We start from the raw sequence: 16,195 nt of genomic DNA on the forward strand, positions 1-16,195 counted from the left end.
CAACGGAGATTAACAGCCGCCTATTGGTCCAACGAAGCGATATTTCAAAAAAAGGTTGCACATGCTTTACATGGTTAGCAACACTGGACACTGGTGCCGCTCTTGTTGTTATTTTTTGGCTAGTATGCATCACTTTAGTACATAGAAAAGATGGCACGCCTAAATAACGGAAATAATTGTATCTTCGTAGTGACATCACGAAGCTCTAAATTCACTAACTTCTTAGCGTGTTACTAGTGATTTTGGTTGAGTGGTGGCCCGTGTAGAAAGCTGTTTTTTGTTGTCCACTGCGCAACAGCATTCGTCCAAGATACCTCCTCCAGGAAAAATTGAAAATGTTGTGACAAGCCTCACCTACACACTGAAAATGGCTTTCTCCTTTCATGACCCCTTGCTTTCTTTCTCATCAGGCACACAATAATTGAAAAGTTGGCATTACTCGAAAACGTTCACGTATATTGGGATTCAAACGTAGAGCAACATTATTATGGGGAAACCCAAGTCACTTTAGAAGTTTTAATGATGATATCAGTAGCGCCATATTGTTCATAGCCATTTTTGTCATGTACGTCGATCAGGGCTACATTTAGAGGAAAGAGACCGGATGCTTCACTGACCATGACACATCCGCTAGCTTTCCAGTGAGCGTAAAATGCAAATCTCAACATTGATGCTATCATACATGGTCATCAGGTGATATCAAAAAGCCTCCCCAGGGTTCGGAGATCACCTTGGAGAGATAAATGCTAGGCTCTTATGGTAGTATAGTCCCGACAATGAAATGCGATAATGGATCTTCACTTTGGCTTGCATGGAGATGCTTTGTAGATTGCTTTCATCGTTATATATGTCATCCGAAGATCGAGGAACATAAATTAACGTCCGCAATGTGAGTGTCTCGGTCGTCCCTTACGAGCAGAAGTATGCGTGATATTGCCGGCCTCGAATCACATATATTTGGACTGTTGATGTAAGTTTCGCACTGATTCTTACAATCGCGGGTCCATGAAGAGCAATTCTGGGGGTGTTTCGGGTACTAGAACCGAATCATGTGTCTGCTCCGCCAGCTGCCGTGAAGCCTGGTCCGTACACTGGTCTGGGTACAATTTGGTATTTCTTTCGCATTTTCGTTCGATTTTTTCCGCGTGGCGCACCTGTTCTTCAATCGGTGTGTTGCTGATATGAACCAAATCAATAAGATTCCCACTGTCGTTTGCACTGCTTTCATACATATCGGGCACAGCTCCACAAAACGAGCCATGGAGGATAAGGCTACCAACGAGCTTGCTACGTTTCTTAGATGGCATTCCACGCTTGCAAACATGCTTTCTGTGCCGGTAAGACCCATCCTCTCTCTCAGCGGCTAGAAGGATTGAATTCTGGTAAGACTGTAGATCGCTGTTGAATGCAGGTATGTACTCTTGGTGTTTCGAACAACATTTCTTATCACATCTCGCGCGTGCATGGTCATCCACATCTGGGGTTTCATTTCGGACTATTGGCGAGCTTGAGACTTGTTTTGGGCAAGGCGACCGGACAACTGGATCTTTTGAAGTTAGGTAAGCGGTTGTATCAAACTGGGGTGGGGTATTGCTTTCAGATCTAATGGCTTGACACGAGAGTCCACCGGGTACATCGTTGATCACAGAGTTAGGCAAGAGCCTGCTTATGTCTTCGACAAGCTGAAGGTCTCTTTTTTGAGGTTTCCAGTTCGCAATTGAGGAGGCATACTGCTTTTCAAGGCTCTCCGATTGAGATGTAAACCAAGAATGGTTCAGAGCCTTAGTAGCCGTCATCCTGCTTTCTTCATTCAGTACCAGCAGCTTCCTAACGAAATCCTTTGGGTGAAGACCGATCAGCCTCCATGATGGATGATGTTCATCGTCAAGAGCGCTCAAGTCGCAGATGGCTACGAGCCCCACAATGACGCCTTGTGGATTCTTATGGTAGTCAGGATGATTGCGATCGGTAAACAAGTGATCGCCTGAGAGGATAGTAGCTGTGAGCGAGCCGACAGACCACATATCTACACTCTTCGAGTACCCATTTCCCGCCGGAATGACTGGGTTAGCGTGGTGAATTTCCGGCGCTGCATATTCCAAAGTGCCGACATGCGAAAACATTCGTTGGTATTTAGTGGCTTGGTTGCTCTCACAGGGAAGAAATCGCGAATTGCCAAAGTCGGCAATGACGACGCGGGCTGTGTCTTCTAGTGACGACATCAAGATATTGTCAGGTTTGAGGTCTCGATGTACAATGCCTAGTTTGTGTAGATACTCGATCCCCTTCAAGATTTGAAAAACGATAGCTGACGCTTGTGTGCTATCGAGACGACCGCCTTTGAATTCCAGAAAAGAAAACAAGTCACCGCCGGTTATGAGCTCCTGGAATATGTAGATGTTGTCATGGCTGCAAAATACTTTTTCGAGGGCGATAATGTTAGGATGGCTAAGATTTTTGAGAATCTTGAACTCTCGATGACATCGGTCCCTTGGCTGGGGCGCATGCTGGTCTCGACCGGCTATTGGCGAACTCACCGTGTTCATAGGAAGTCTATCTAGTCGGACAACTTTGCAAGCGAGTTGTTTTTGGGTTTCTCGAACTACGCCCACGAGTACCTTGCCATATCCGCCTTCACCCAGCATGCGGGTAGTGACGAGATATCGCGAGCTGAACGCTTGAATTTCCATTTCCTGGGTAGGTGTCATGTCAACAGATTGCACGGGACTTTTCGACAAGTAGATCAGTGCGATAGTATCGGAGATATTGAGCTCGTCCCCATGACCCAGAAGGAAGGTGTTATTGCGGCCCATGAGAATCTCATCATCCTGGCATGGAACAGATCCGGGATCACGCTTCTTCAAGTAGGTGCCATTGGCTGATAGGTCAGTCGCATATACAAAGGGTGCGATGTTAGAGATCGGGTCTTGTTCATAAAGAATGCAGTGGATGCGCAGATGCAGCCGAGAAACGGTAAGATCGTCACACCACGTATAGCGACTGTAGATGAGGTCAGATCATGCCACGCCACGGCCAAGGTGGCTAGCGCCTTCGTCTCACCAGAGCTCGGTGTCTCTCCCAAGGTAGAAGTGCTCGTTACCGCAAACCTCGATAGCACTGCGTTGGGTTCCTATGTTGGTTAGTATGCTGGCCATGGCTCAATGGAGAATGAGCTGCAGCGCACCGCGAGCGTCATCACCAGCCACAACAACATGCAGCCATCCTACCATCTGGCCTGCCATGGCGTATCGTTATCAATACTGCATCGATACTAAAGTAATGTCGTATGTCCATGAATCAATGTCTGTGCGAGGCTCCCAGGAAGAAAAAGTGACGCGACGCGCGTGAACTTGGCACCTGCTCAAGGTTGGGCCGCTAAACCGCTTTGGCTAAGCGAGCCCCGCTCCCACCTAGGTATTTCGTTCAGTCAACCTTGAACCTTTGTTCTACACTCACGACACTCATCTAGACAGCAATGTAAGTTACTCTCCGCGGGCTACCATGTCCTCTGTAATGCACAGCTCAGCGTCGCTCTCGCTTTGCGAGCGTCTCTGCCCTTCAATCAATCCACCATCTATCAATTGCAGCCGCTGACCTCACTCCACAGCCCGCCGACAAGATGAGAGCCAAATGGAGGAAGAAGCGTGTTCGACGTCTCAAGCGCAAGAGAAGAAAGACGAGGGCTCGTTCGTAAGTGACGCCAATGCCAACATGGCTTTGTGCATGGAATTAACCAGGTTTGCAGCAAATAAACTACTCGCCCCTCGATCTCAGCAGCCCATCGCCTCAACTCTGATCCAAAATGATGGACGAACGACTTGTTTTTTGCGCACAGCCTTCCGCCTAGTTTGCGCCATCTTGCTGCAACGCGCATTCCGACCCCCCGTTACGTCATACGGTCGGATGCCACACGCGAGCTATCAATGATTTTTCTCGGGAGGAAACGATTGTGCCGGATTGAGGAACGTTATGGGAGGCTGGTCAATTGCCCATGTGGCACGTTGAGGTTCTCTGGGAGTTTACTTGAACATGAGATTACGACGGTCTCTCTAACACCGGTTCGCGTCCCGCTGTGGATGCTTGCCTTTGACTGGCCTGTCACCATGTGAACATGCGACAACGGAATCAAAAATGCTTCACGACAATTGCCCCTCGCTTGCTGTTTGTGTGCGTGATGTCGCGTGATAGAGAATGACATGCCGAGGACTGAGCTCAGCTGAGGTGTTATGATGTAATAAAACGCTTCGTGTGAACTTGGTGTTAACCGAGAAACAACGGACGTTTGGAAAAGGGCTTGGTCAAGACGAGAGAGCGCCAGAAGGCCAAAGGTCGTATGCGTACTTACGTTCCTTGTGCATTTTGAAGATTGCGCAGTCCATGGGTGCACATGTGCATACTTGAGCATCTCTTGGTCATTGTGGATGTGAACATTGAGCTGGTATAGATGCAGCTTCAATATTGGTGTCATTAATGTAATTTAGGGAGAAAAAAATAGTAGACAAGGAAATTTTCCATTGCCAAAGTCTGCTTCTGAGAGAAGTGAATGACTGCCGAAGAGGACCACCCACGCTTTATGCGCACAGCGCTCTCGAACATGATAGCTAAGCTCCTGCTACGAAGTACGCAAAGGATGAGATGATCAAACCTTGCCATTGACCCAGAGGTAAGTTGACTTTGAGTCACTCTCTTTGTCGTGCAAGTCATGTCGATGTTGATACACTTCACGTGAGACAAAAACACCTTCGCCCTCGCTAGCCCGCCCGGTAGGAGCGTCCTCGCCAGCCCAAACGTGGGCGTGCACACCAGGCGACGTGACCGGGACTGGCAATTTGGCTGTGTCATTGATTGCAACTTCAGTGATGTTGCGGTAATTGAATAACGGTAGCACTGAACCACCAATATTGGAACGAGCAAACCATCGCTTGAAGGAGGACGGCCGTATCGGCGGGGTAGAGGATTCAGTCTGACCTTGGCTTCCTGTAATCAGTGCGGTTTCGGCATCGCCGTTACTCACAGCCGGGAAAGAGTCCAGGGCGACAGAGTTGCTGCGAGGAAAGTCGGCGTACGCATCGCCAACCGAGGCGGTGGAATCAGATTTGGATGACCAAAGCAAACTTTTTGCCTTGCTCGATACACTGCTGGTCCATGATCTGGCAGCTATAAAGCTCGAGGGCGTTCGCTGCCCATTCCGTCTCGGCTCGTGCAGACTCGGCCATACTTTGCCTAGGCCCATGCTGACCATGGCCTTTCTGTAGAAGTTGTATGCATCAACGCCAGTGCCGAAGAGCAGAAAGACAACGTATCCAGTAATCACCTGGATCCATTTGTCGTAGGAGACCTTGCCTTGCACTGGTACGTGAATGATGGTGTTGAATCTGACTGGGTCATGGACATAGGACCAGGAGTACGATTCAGTCAGGACAAAAGAAGCTTCAACAGTGATGTAGATGGAATAAGTGAGATAAACCAGGCTGATTGTCATGCTGAGAATGAAGAGTCGGACAAAACGAGATGTTGTGGTGTTCTGAGCGACGACCAGGCTGTGGAACTCTTTTCGGTAGCGATAGAGTCGATATACAAGTAAGACTGTTTGGCTATGTTAGCGGCGACCTGATCAACATATGGATGTCATCCAGGAGAAAAGACTCACTCGACCAAAACGTGGCAAAGGCCATGGTGATTGGAAACCACATGATACTCAGGACGAGGCTTGGCCATGAATTATCATAGGTAGATTGACAGCCCACGATGCTGTAGATGGTGTAGCGAGCCGGTTGAACGACGTAGTAAACAATGGCCAGGACCATTGGGGCTCCCCAGCACCATACTAATTCCCAAACCTTCTCTCTGATCCTGCTGTTGCGACTGCTTGAGACGGTAATGTTGCGAGTGTCCATGACCCTAGCCAGCTTGCGCGTGATCATTGCCGCAGATGCTGCAACGCCTACGTAGCTCGCAACCTGGATCCGCACATGGATGTCGCACCATACATTGCCATCCCACCATTCGAGCAGATTGTCGCGCGGCCATATGAGAGCGTTGATGGAGTTGAAGAAGTTGTGAAGGATGATCCATAGTACGTTTGAACCAGCGGCAATGTTGGCTTGCCGGAAGTGCCAGACCATTGCTGGAACGCAGAGTATCCATGCTGGGAAAGCGAAGGCTGGGAAAAGAATTGCCTGGGTGTAGATGGGAGCATCCATCGAGTACCCTTTCGGGTAGGCTGTGCCACTGTCGAGGACATCTACCGCCCCGGACGGCATCGCTTAGGTTGTCGGTCTTGGAGAATGGGCGAATATGAGCGATGCTACGACACAAGAAATTTGTTAGGGCGTGTCGAGTAAATTTATGGGAAAGTCGAGATTGAGGAACGTATATGGGTAACGTAGAGTTTGGCAAGAAGTCCGTCTCGAGCCTCGCAGCTTTCGTGAGCTCGTACTGTGGGTGAGCGCGGCAGAGAACTCAATAGACTGAGTTGATGTCTCAATCTCTAATAATGGTCAATAGGTGCTGTTGGATGACTTACGCTCACTTGAGTGGTGAAAGTCGGTCGTTTTGCTCCACGGCCATCTTGGCAGAGCCACTCGTCGAGTCGTTTGGAGACTTGTTCAAACAGACTGTTCCGTCGCACCGACACAGGGGGAATTGGTGTAGGTGATGCCTGGTTGTAGTCGCGGAGTCGGTGGTGATTGAGGTGAGACTTTCACCAATCCGTTTTTGGGTCTGAATAGGAAAAGTGACGAAGACGGTTCATTCTGAATAGAAATCCAGCAGATGGGAGGCGAGACATGTTTGTGATTATGACTGAGGCAATGACAGAGCATTTCATGTGCACTTTATGTGTTGAGTTCGCTTCTGTGGCTCAGTGCAGATCAGGGAGTACAGATGGCATTTATCCAAAGTGAGGGGTCTTGTCACGTCGAGCAAGGTTACCAACTCCAGGGGGTAAACATGTGTCGGTACTTGTGTATAGGTAGTGCATGCAGCTTCCTGTTTTGTCAGAATCTGGAGGCCGGTGTCCTGGAGAAGATGGTGATTAGGGGAGTATCTCGGGAGGGTGGGACCAGGCAGCAGAAGCAACGACAAGCTGCTCGATTGAGTCAATGGTGCTTATGGCTTTGCGTGGCTGTTTCCCACCAAGTACAGCTCACAGTGTTGCTTCTTCCCGTGTAGCGCGTTGTGTTCAGGCGGTCCGACTGCAATGTGACAGGGATTGCGAATCCGATGGTGCATGGTTGCCGATGGCAGATGGGACGGGGAGACGCGCAATCATCTGACGTTGAGAAGACGGCTGGACCATTGGCATCTCAACTGCCCGCGGAAAGCAAAATGGCAGAAGTAAAGAGGCTCGACAGCAATGCTCGTTCTAGCTACATACATACACATGTATGGATGTATGTATCCAATACACGATTGCGACTGCTCGCACCGGCGGGTACTAAGTATCGGATGACGTAAACCACCTGGGAGACCCGAGGCGTCTTCCACTACCTACGGCACACGACCGCCGGCCTGGCGCATGGGAGACTCGCCCACGGCTTCAGCTATGCATTGCCAGCGCCTGTGCCCATTAGCAGGATCACATCGATACACGCATCTGAGCAGCGGCGGCTTTTTCCCGCCATCGCCCCGAGTGTCTTGACGGTGACGTTGTACATACATACTACATACGTACATAGATACACGGCATTTGCCTGTTAGCCAACTCTCGCCTGCCACGCCCTCGCAATGGATGGCGCGCCCTCATCCGAGAGCCATGCCATTACTCCCCAGCTACGCCAGAGGATGCTGAACCGCGCTGCCATCTTTGGCGAGAGTGTACAGCCGTCGACGCCACCCACTGCAGTCTCTCGCCGCCGCAGTTCTCTTGTATCAGACCTCTCGGACACGCGACCCTCGCTCTGGTCCTCAACAGACAACCTACCGAGGACGGGTGTCAAGTATGACATGGACAGGCAAGATGCCGCCTCGGATGAGCCTTCACGGTGGATTGCGCTGCCTGTCGTGGCTGCGGTTGTGCCTGCCATTATAGGCTTGACGGTGGAGAACGGCGCTGTGATTGCGACTGATGTGCTGATATTGGTGTTGGCGGGCTGGTTCCTGCACTTGAGTGTCAAGGTGCCATGGTAAGCTGCAGCCAGCCATTGCGGGCGGAGAGCGTGGACAGAACGAGCCTCACTGACAGGACGCAGGGACTGTTACCATGATGCCCAGCAAAGACGATACATCAGCGATGAAGCCGACGACGAAACATACGATGACACCATCCATGAAGTAAACGAAAACGACGTACATGACATAGCCGAGGGTGTTGGCGACGGAGCAAGCCAGGAGCAGGGTGACATGAGCCCTGCGCCTTCAGTGACATCGCCAGCACAGCAAGAGGCTCGCGAGGCTCTGAAGCGATCAGAGCTACTGGCGTTTGTTGGATGTTTCCTGGGTCCGCTTCTCGGGGCGCTCCTCATGCATACCGTGCGAGGGCAGTTGATGCGCGCCGAAGGCATAGTCTCCGACGCCAACCTGAGCATCTTCCTACTGATCGCAGAGATTCCGCCAGTCAATCGTCTAATCAAGATGCGTACTGAGCGCATATTACACCTACAGCGCATTGTGCGAGATGCGCCGAGGGGTCCAATTCGACCCGCCGATGCGCAACAACTTTCGCAGCGTATAGCCGAGCTCGAAAGCCGTCTCGACGGCGCGTCCTCCTCCAACAACAAAAATACCAACCAGGTAGACGTAGAGAAGCTCAGCACCGAAATCCGCCAGACTACGCAACTGCAACTCGATGCGCTCAATCGCGCCGTCAGACGATATGAGAAGCGCCATATGGCGCAAACCCTTCAGATTGAGGCCCGTTTTCAAGACCTGGAGGCTCGCCTTCAAGATACGCTTGCGCTTGCTGCCGCCGCAGCCAGAACTGACCACCGCCCAGGCATCATCACTGTGACAATTAGTTGGATAGCTGAGACAATTAGTAGCATGTTGCAACTGGTCTGGGATATCTCCATGTATCCCTTCCGGACCGCAGCGATTGTTTTATCAGTCATCAAGTCGATGTTTGTCCCGGACAAGCGGCAGACCAAACCGCGAGTAAAGGGAGGGCAGGTCAATGGACATACGTCGATATCATCGAGTAGGATGCAGTCCAAAGTTGGGCGATGAAAGTGTGTAATTACTAATTTCCTTGGATATCCTATCAAATACAAGTTTGCTCGTCTACCCTATCCCCGGTCTTTTGTTTGCACGAGATAAACGTATCATGTCGGTCCTTTGCTAGTGCCCGGCCTGGGTGAGCGATGCGACGTTACATGGCATTGTCAATTGTCAAGAGTCATGCTATCTTCCGGCTCCGTCCAATCCAGTAAGCCGACATGCAGGTACGGAGCGGCTCTCTCTAATGCGAGCGACGGAGATAGCTGGGAGCGTGGCTGTTCAACGTCGTACCCCGCCCCCACCTCCATGGCCTATCGGAGCCGAACACGGATGGAGGTGTCACATTGCCATTACGGCAGTAATAACATGTACGTCTTCTAGGTGGCCTTTACATTCTTTCTTCGTTTCAAGACTTTTGTTCTTTCTCCTTAACCCAAGGCCGCGTTTGTTGAAGTCAGAAAAGAGACAGCCAAAAGCCATAGTTACTACATACGATTTGATAATGACGCTGAAATCGGATGTGACGGTAGATGCATCCAAGTTTGATCGCAGCACCATCGACAAACAGACGCTGGAGTTTAACGACAAATTGATCAAGATATGGGCAGATGGGCCAAGATGGTATGAGGTATGTATTGATTTTCACATACACTTCTCATTAGATTTTTGGCTATGGGACTTACGTGCAAAAAAGGTTGGCGCGGCAGAATACCGAAAGATGAGATGGGAGGGCAAGACGCCATTGCCAAAACCCATTGTTCTCCCTGAAGGTGTCAACGGAGCGCTGCCTTCGCGAGAAGCCGGAAGAGAGATTCCATACCGTGTCTTCAAGCCGAGCAGCGGTAAGAGCAATGGCATTCACATGCACATCCACGGCGGTGGATGGGTTTTGATGAGCGAGGCTTAGTAGGTTTACGATAGTTTCTTAAGACGCACAACAAACAGAAGAAACTGACCCATTTTGTGAAGCCAAGATCCGTATCTCAAGTACATGGCCGACCATTTTGACGTTACAGTTGTGTCAATTGGATATCGGCTTGCGCCAGAGGACCCCTGGCCCGCAGGCGCAGAAGACTGTTATGACGCCGCTGAGTGGCTAGTGAAGAACGGACCAACAGTCTTTGGCGGAGAGTTGATGTTCACAGGTGGTGAAGTATGGATATCCTCAAATCATCCTAACCAAGCCAAAACTTGAAAGCTGACGAATACACATAGTCTGCTGGAGGTCATCTCGCCTGCCTAGTTGCCTTGCATTTGCTGGAAACAATGCCAGAATTTGCATTCAAAGGCCTACTCCTTCATTTTGGCTGCTTCGACATGTCCTCATTTCTGCCACACGTCTTGCACCACGAGACACATTTGGTAATCGACCACGATGTCATGAAATCGTACATTGACGCCTTGCTCCCCAACACGACGGAAGAGCAGCGCCGCGACCCGTCGATAAGCCCATTTTGGGCTGACTTGAGGGGAAAGAAGTTGCCGCCTGCGCTGTTCACATGTGGAAGTGAAGATCCGCTGCTAGATGATAGTGTCATGATGGGTAGCAAGTGGGCTATGTGGGGAAACGAAAGTACAGTCAAGATTTATCACGGGGCGCCGCACGGGTTTATCGGGTTTCCGCCTGGCACAATCAAGGCGGTTCAAGATGCATTGGATGATACAGAGGCGTTTGTGAGGGCGAAGAGAGGGTCATAGGTTTTTGCAGTAGATAGTTGCTGGTTGGTCAAATTAGAGTACTGCTAACACATGTTTGATTCCACAATGTCGCTCAACTGCCAATCTCAGATAGTCAGAGAATGAGCAATATAAGCCAATACGAAATGCGTCTCGCTATAACCATAGCTTGCATTTTGAAAATGTTTGTTCCTTTTGAAGGCCATCTCAAATATTATTGCGGTGGTGGTGTCGGGATCAAAGTACCGTAAATGGAGGCTGGGCCCTGACTAGCGGAAGTAACCGTGTTTCGTCATAGCTAGCAAAGCACGGCCGACTATCATCCTCCAACTCTGCCGAACCGAGACGCGACCTGGAAAACTTGGAGTTTCTTTCTTTCCTCTCACTCTCCCCCATGCGCGCCATGGCCAGATAGTTCAATCAAAGGAAAACTCGCCCAACGTCATCATGGCAGACAGTGAGAGTCCCGACCGGCGATCGTCACGAAGGAGAAGCGGCATGTACCGCCGTGGCTCCCATATCAGCGAGTATGTGCTGCAGGCAGCTTGAGGCCATGCGCGACTAATTGGCCTAGGGCAAGCTTCATGGAAGATGTCGAAATGGCCCAAGATGAGGTATACGAACTCGCGTCCATGGCCCCTCCCCGTCCCCCGTACAAGCCTCGCGGTAGTAAGAAGCCTGGCCAGCAGCTGACGCCCAAAACTATCCAGGTCTTCTCCGGTCCCATGAGCGAGAGCGTCCCTACGAGTGTATCTGGATTCCGACACCGCCGTTCGCGCGCAGACTCGAGCGCCAGTCTGACGAGTTTCGCATTCTATGACGAAGAGCAGGATTCGGGCGAGGGCACTGATGACGAGGATAGCGCCATACTGGAAGATGGCGAAAGTGTATACAATGGCTACGCCGATGAGAATGGCGAAGAAACGGAGGATCTTGAGGCAGGCTTGTCGTCGTCCTCGCCCTCACCCTCGCCATCACGGCGCAAGTCGAGTGGCTCACGGCGCAAGTCAAGTGGTGGCAGCAGGAAATCATCGGAGCGACCGCTGCTACGAAGGCGCTCGTCAACAAGCAGCGCGGGTTCGGGCGCCGACTGGAGAGGACGCAGGTCGAACCAGAAGATTTACATCATGACCGAAGACTTGACCATTGTCGTTGCTGGCTTTAAAACGTCGCCCTTTGGATACGCCCTGTATGCGCTGCTGTGCGCCGCCACACTGGGTCTCGGCTGGCTCATGTTCAGATGGTTGCCACGATGGAGAGTAGCCATTGTGGGAAAGAGTGCGCCCTTGAAAGAGTGCGACTGGATTGTCGTCGAGAACCAGTGGGGAGAATTTGCGGTACAGAACATCAGTCGCCAAACCTATGGACGCTCGCTGTCCACCGTGTTCGGAGACCCCGAAAAAGGCCGTCCGAGAGAATGGGACGAAGACGACGATCCGCTTATTCGCGAGCTTCGATGCTTGGACTACCGCTACATCCGCTTCGTCTACCACCCCATCAAGGACAAATTTGTGCTGGCCAATACCTGGAAAGACCCCAGCTGGACCGATGTCCTGGCTCTCCGTGAGGGTCTCGACAACGATGAGCGCGACTACCGGGAGTTAGTCTTTGGCAAAAACATGATCGACATCGCCGAGAAGACGGTCGGCCAGCTTTTGGTCGACGAGGTTTTTCATCCCTTCTATGTTTTCCAGATTGCCAGTTTGATCCTCTGGTCTCTCGACGAGTACTACTACTACGCCTGTGCCATCTTCATCATTTCTGCCGTTAGTATCGTCACGACACTGGTGGAGACCAAGGCTTCCATGAGACGCCTGCGCGAAGTGTCCAAGTTCGAATGCGAAGTACGCGTGTTGCGCAGTGGCTTCTGGACGCACCTCGATTCTGCAGAACTCGTACCTGGAGACGTTTACGAAGTCACCGATCCTGCACTTACACAGTTCCCATGTGACAGTTTACTCTTATCTGGAGACTGCATCGTCAACGAGAGCATGCTGACCGGCGAGTCTATTCCCGTGTCCAAAATCCCCGTCACAAACCAGTCACTGGATCTGTTGGATCTTAGCGCTTCCGCCGTTCATCCAGAGGTTGCCCGTCATATGTTGTTCAGTGGAACCAAGATCATCCGCGCCCGCAGACCGCACGAAGATCATGTAGACGATGAGGCTGCTGCATTGGCCATGGTCGTCCGAACTGGCTTCAACACCACCAAGGGCGCATTAGTCAGATCAATGCTCTTCCCCAAGCCTTCGGGCTTCAAGTTCTACCGTGACTCTTTCCGGTACATCTCTGTCATGGCTATGATTGCCATGATTGGCTTTGTTGCCTCGTTTATCAACTTTGTCCATCTCGGCCTTGAATGGCACTTGATTGTTGTACGCGCGCTCGACTTGATTACCATTGTTGTCCCTCCCGCTCTTCCGGCCACTCTCACTATCGGTACGAGCTTTGCACTTTCGCGGTTAAAACAGAAGCAAATTTTCTGTATCAGTCCACAAAGAGTTAATGTCGGTGGCAAGCTTGATGTCGTCTGCTTCGACAAGACTGGAACACTCACCGAAGAGGGCCTAGATGTGCTGGGTGTCCGTGTAGTTGAGCGGCCCCGCAATAGGTTCAGCGAGCTTCTTCCAGACTCCTATGACATCTTACCAGCGTCGCAGCATGATCGTGATCCAACTGTCGAATACCACGCCCACAAAACCATTCTCTACACCATGGCTACTTGTCACTCACTACGCAAGATTGATAACGAACTAGTCGGCGACCCATTGGACGTCAAGATGTTTGACTTCACTGGCTGGAGCTACGAAGAAGGCGAGCAAAATGGTAACTCGGGCGATGAAGACCCTGAGCAGAAACTGTCACCGTCCGTTGCTCGTCCACCACCAGGCCGCGAGTATGATATCGATGACGTCGAAGACGAGGCCAGCCGAAAGCAAGTCGAGCTTGGCGTCATCAAATCGTTTGAGTTTGTCTCGCAACTCCGGAGAGCTAGTGTTATTGTGCGACAGTTCGGGTCAAAGAGCGGCCAAGTCTACGTCAAGGGCGCACCTGAAGTCATGAAAGAGATCTGCCGTGCCGACAGCTTCCCCACTGATTATGAAGAGCTTCTCGCTTTTTACACGCACCGTGGCTTCCGCGTCATCGCTTGTGCTACCAAGACAATTCCAAAGCTCAACTGGCTCAAGACTCAAAAGATGAAGAGAGAAGAGGCCGAAAGTGGCCTTGACTTTGTCGGTTTCATCATTTTTGAGAACAAGCTCAAGGACAGCACGGCTCCAGTCATCGAAGAGCTTGAGCGCGCCAATATTCGCAAGGTTATGTGTACTGGTGACAACATCCTTACTGCCATCAGTGTTGCTCGTGAATGCGGCCTGATCAACAAGACGGCCCATTGCTTTGTCCCCCACTTTGCAGAAGGTGATTCACGCACCGCCTTGTCGAAGCTTTGTTGGGAAAGTGTCGATGACCCGGTTTTCAAGCTCGATGATACGACGCTCAAGCCTCTTCCACCGCCACCCGAGGCCGATGTGTCCCTTCCGTATGACATTTCCAACCTGCGCAACTACAGCTTGGCAGTAAGTGGTGATGTCTTCCGCTGGATTGTTGATTTCGCATCCGAATCCGTGCTCCGTGAGATGCTCGTCTGCGGTCAGGTCTTCGCCCGTATGTCGCCCGACGAGAAGCATGAACTGGTTGAGAAATTGCAATCAATTGACTACTGCGTCGGCTTTTGCGGTGATGGTGCAAACGACTGTGGAGCGCTCAAAGCCGCTGACGTGGGCATCTCTCTTTCCGAGGCTGAAGCATCAGTTGCCGCTCCTTTTACGTCCCGCCAATTCGACATTAGCTGTGTGCCTCAGGTCATCAAAGAGGGTCGCGCAGCGCTTGTAACAAGCTTCAGCTGCTTCAAGTATATGAGCTTGTACAGCGCGATACAGTTTTGCTCCGTCTCATTTCTGTATGCCAGCGCCAGCAATCTTGGCGACTTCCAGTTCCTCTTTATCGACCTCTTGCTTATCCTCCCCATCGCCATCTTCATGGGTTGGTCAGGTGCATACCCTATCCTCAGTCGCAAACGCCCAACTGCAAATTTGGTATCCCGCAAGGTGCTTACCCCGCTGCTTGGACAAATGATCCTCTGTATCCTGGCTCAGTTCATTGCTTTCCACTTTGTCCAGAAACAGGAGTGGTACCTCCCACCGGTCATCGATAAGAACCACAGCAACTCGTTGAACTCGCAAAACACGGCCCTTTTCTTGACAAGCTGCTTCCAATACATTCTATCGGCCGTTGTCCTCAGCGTAGGCAAACCCTACCGCGAACCCATGTCCCGTAACCTCCCCTTCATCACCACCATCTTCGTCACCCTCGCAATTACTCTGTACATGCTGTTCGATCCCGCCAAATGGGTCATGCAAGCCATGGAACTCACTTACATGGATGTCCCCTTCAAAATCTTCATCCTCACCCTGGGCCTCGGCAATTTTGCCCTCGCATATGTGAGCGAGAGAGTGCTTTTCCCCGGCCTAGCCAAGTGGATTGGTGTACTCAAAGTTAAGCTGGGGGGCAAGGGCATGCAGAAGAAGAGGAAAGAGTACAAGGTTATTGCCGAGAGTATGCGCATGTAAATTACGCTAGCGAGAAGCGAATCTGAGCAATGTTTGAGATGAAGATTGAAAAAGGGATAGATAGAGACTTGTGATTGTGTATTTTGTTTTCAATCGCGTAAGATGTAGAGGCGTTGGTGAAAAGATGGGGGGGGGGGGATTGTACATGTGCTTTTTATGTTTTTGTTAGCTAAATGAATAAGATTTCAGTATCATTTGCATACATGTCCATGTGTTCACACTACCAAATTCTTTTTTTTTCTTCTCCTCATCTCTTCTCTTCAACTCGTAAGCCCAAGAACCCACACACACACACACACACACACACACACACACATTAAACAAGGCAAGCAAAAGAAAATACATCAGTTGGGGTATCTAGTTTATATTGTTTCTGCTATCCGCTTTGCTTTCTTTGCTGCTAAACTATACATGCATGTACATACATATCGGCAGTTTGGGGGCCAGCCTAGCCCCGACACCCTTGATCTCGGGAGTGTGTATGCAGAGGAGAATAACTAGAAGAAGGGTTGGTGGGGAAAAAAAGTAGAAGTAGTGAAAAATAAAAGAGAAAAAAAAAGGATAAGTACATCCATGAGAAAACGCCCGCCCGTCCTCCCTTGCGCCAATCCTGTTTGCGTCTGTACTCCTGGAGTTTGTTCGTAACGTCGTTAAAATGGTGATGGTTACTGTGCCCCCGGGCTCTTTTTTCGTCTCCCACCCAATCTGACTGCTCTTATGACAAAAAGGAC

At 50.7% G+C, this 16,195-nt stretch overlaps 4 protein-coding genes across 4 annotated transcripts; 3 read left to right on the forward strand and 1 right to left on the reverse strand.

The window, feature by feature from the left end:
* Nucleotides 1–989: 989 nt before the first annotated feature.
* Nucleotides 990–6,263, reverse strand: COCCADRAFT_39787 (uncharacterized protein; the record flags this gene model as incomplete). Its single annotated transcript, XM_007717602.1, has 5 exons — nucleotides 990–1,577; nucleotides 1,635–3,000; nucleotides 3,061–3,117; nucleotides 4,674–5,586; nucleotides 5,651–6,263. The coding sequence occupies 5 exons, from the start codon at nucleotides 6,261–6,263 to the stop codon at nucleotides 990–992; spliced, it is 3,537 nt and encodes a 1,178-aa protein (XP_007715792.1).
* A 1,465-nt stretch (nucleotides 6,264–7,728) lies between these two features.
* On the forward strand, nucleotides 7,729–9,165 carry COCCADRAFT_105311 (uncharacterized protein; the record flags this gene model as incomplete). The annotated part of the gene is made up of 2 exons (XM_007717603.1): nucleotides 7,729–8,126; nucleotides 8,193–9,165. 2 exons carry the CDS (start codon nucleotides 7,729–7,731, stop codon nucleotides 9,163–9,165), a joined length of 1,371 nt encoding a protein of 456 aa, XP_007715793.1.
* Nucleotides 9,166–9,658: 493 nt separating this feature from the next.
* Nucleotides 9,659–10,854, forward strand: COCCADRAFT_39790 (uncharacterized protein; the record flags this gene model as incomplete). Its single annotated transcript, XM_007717604.1, has 4 exons — nucleotides 9,659–9,784; nucleotides 9,851–10,062; nucleotides 10,126–10,309; nucleotides 10,372–10,854. The coding sequence occupies 4 exons, from the start codon at nucleotides 9,659–9,661 to the stop codon at nucleotides 10,852–10,854; spliced, it is 1,005 nt and encodes a 334-aa protein (XP_007715794.1).
* Nucleotides 10,855–11,280: 426 nt separating this feature from the next.
* COCCADRAFT_7962 (uncharacterized protein) lies at nucleotides 11,281–15,464 on the forward strand (the record flags this gene model as incomplete). The annotated part of the gene is made up of 2 exons (XM_007717597.1): nucleotides 11,281–11,360; nucleotides 11,408–15,464. The coding sequence occupies 2 exons, from the start codon at nucleotides 11,281–11,283 to the stop codon at nucleotides 15,462–15,464; spliced, it is 4,137 nt and encodes a 1,378-aa protein (XP_007715787.1).
* Between the last annotated feature and the right edge of the window lie 731 nt (nucleotides 15,465–16,195).

This window comes from Bipolaris zeicola, assembly GCF_000523435.1.
Source record: "Bipolaris zeicola 26-R-13 unplaced genomic scaffold scaffold_187, whole genome shotgun sequence".
Lineage (NCBI taxonomy): Eukaryota > Fungi > Ascomycota > Dothideomycetes > Pleosporales > Pleosporaceae > Bipolaris > Bipolaris zeicola.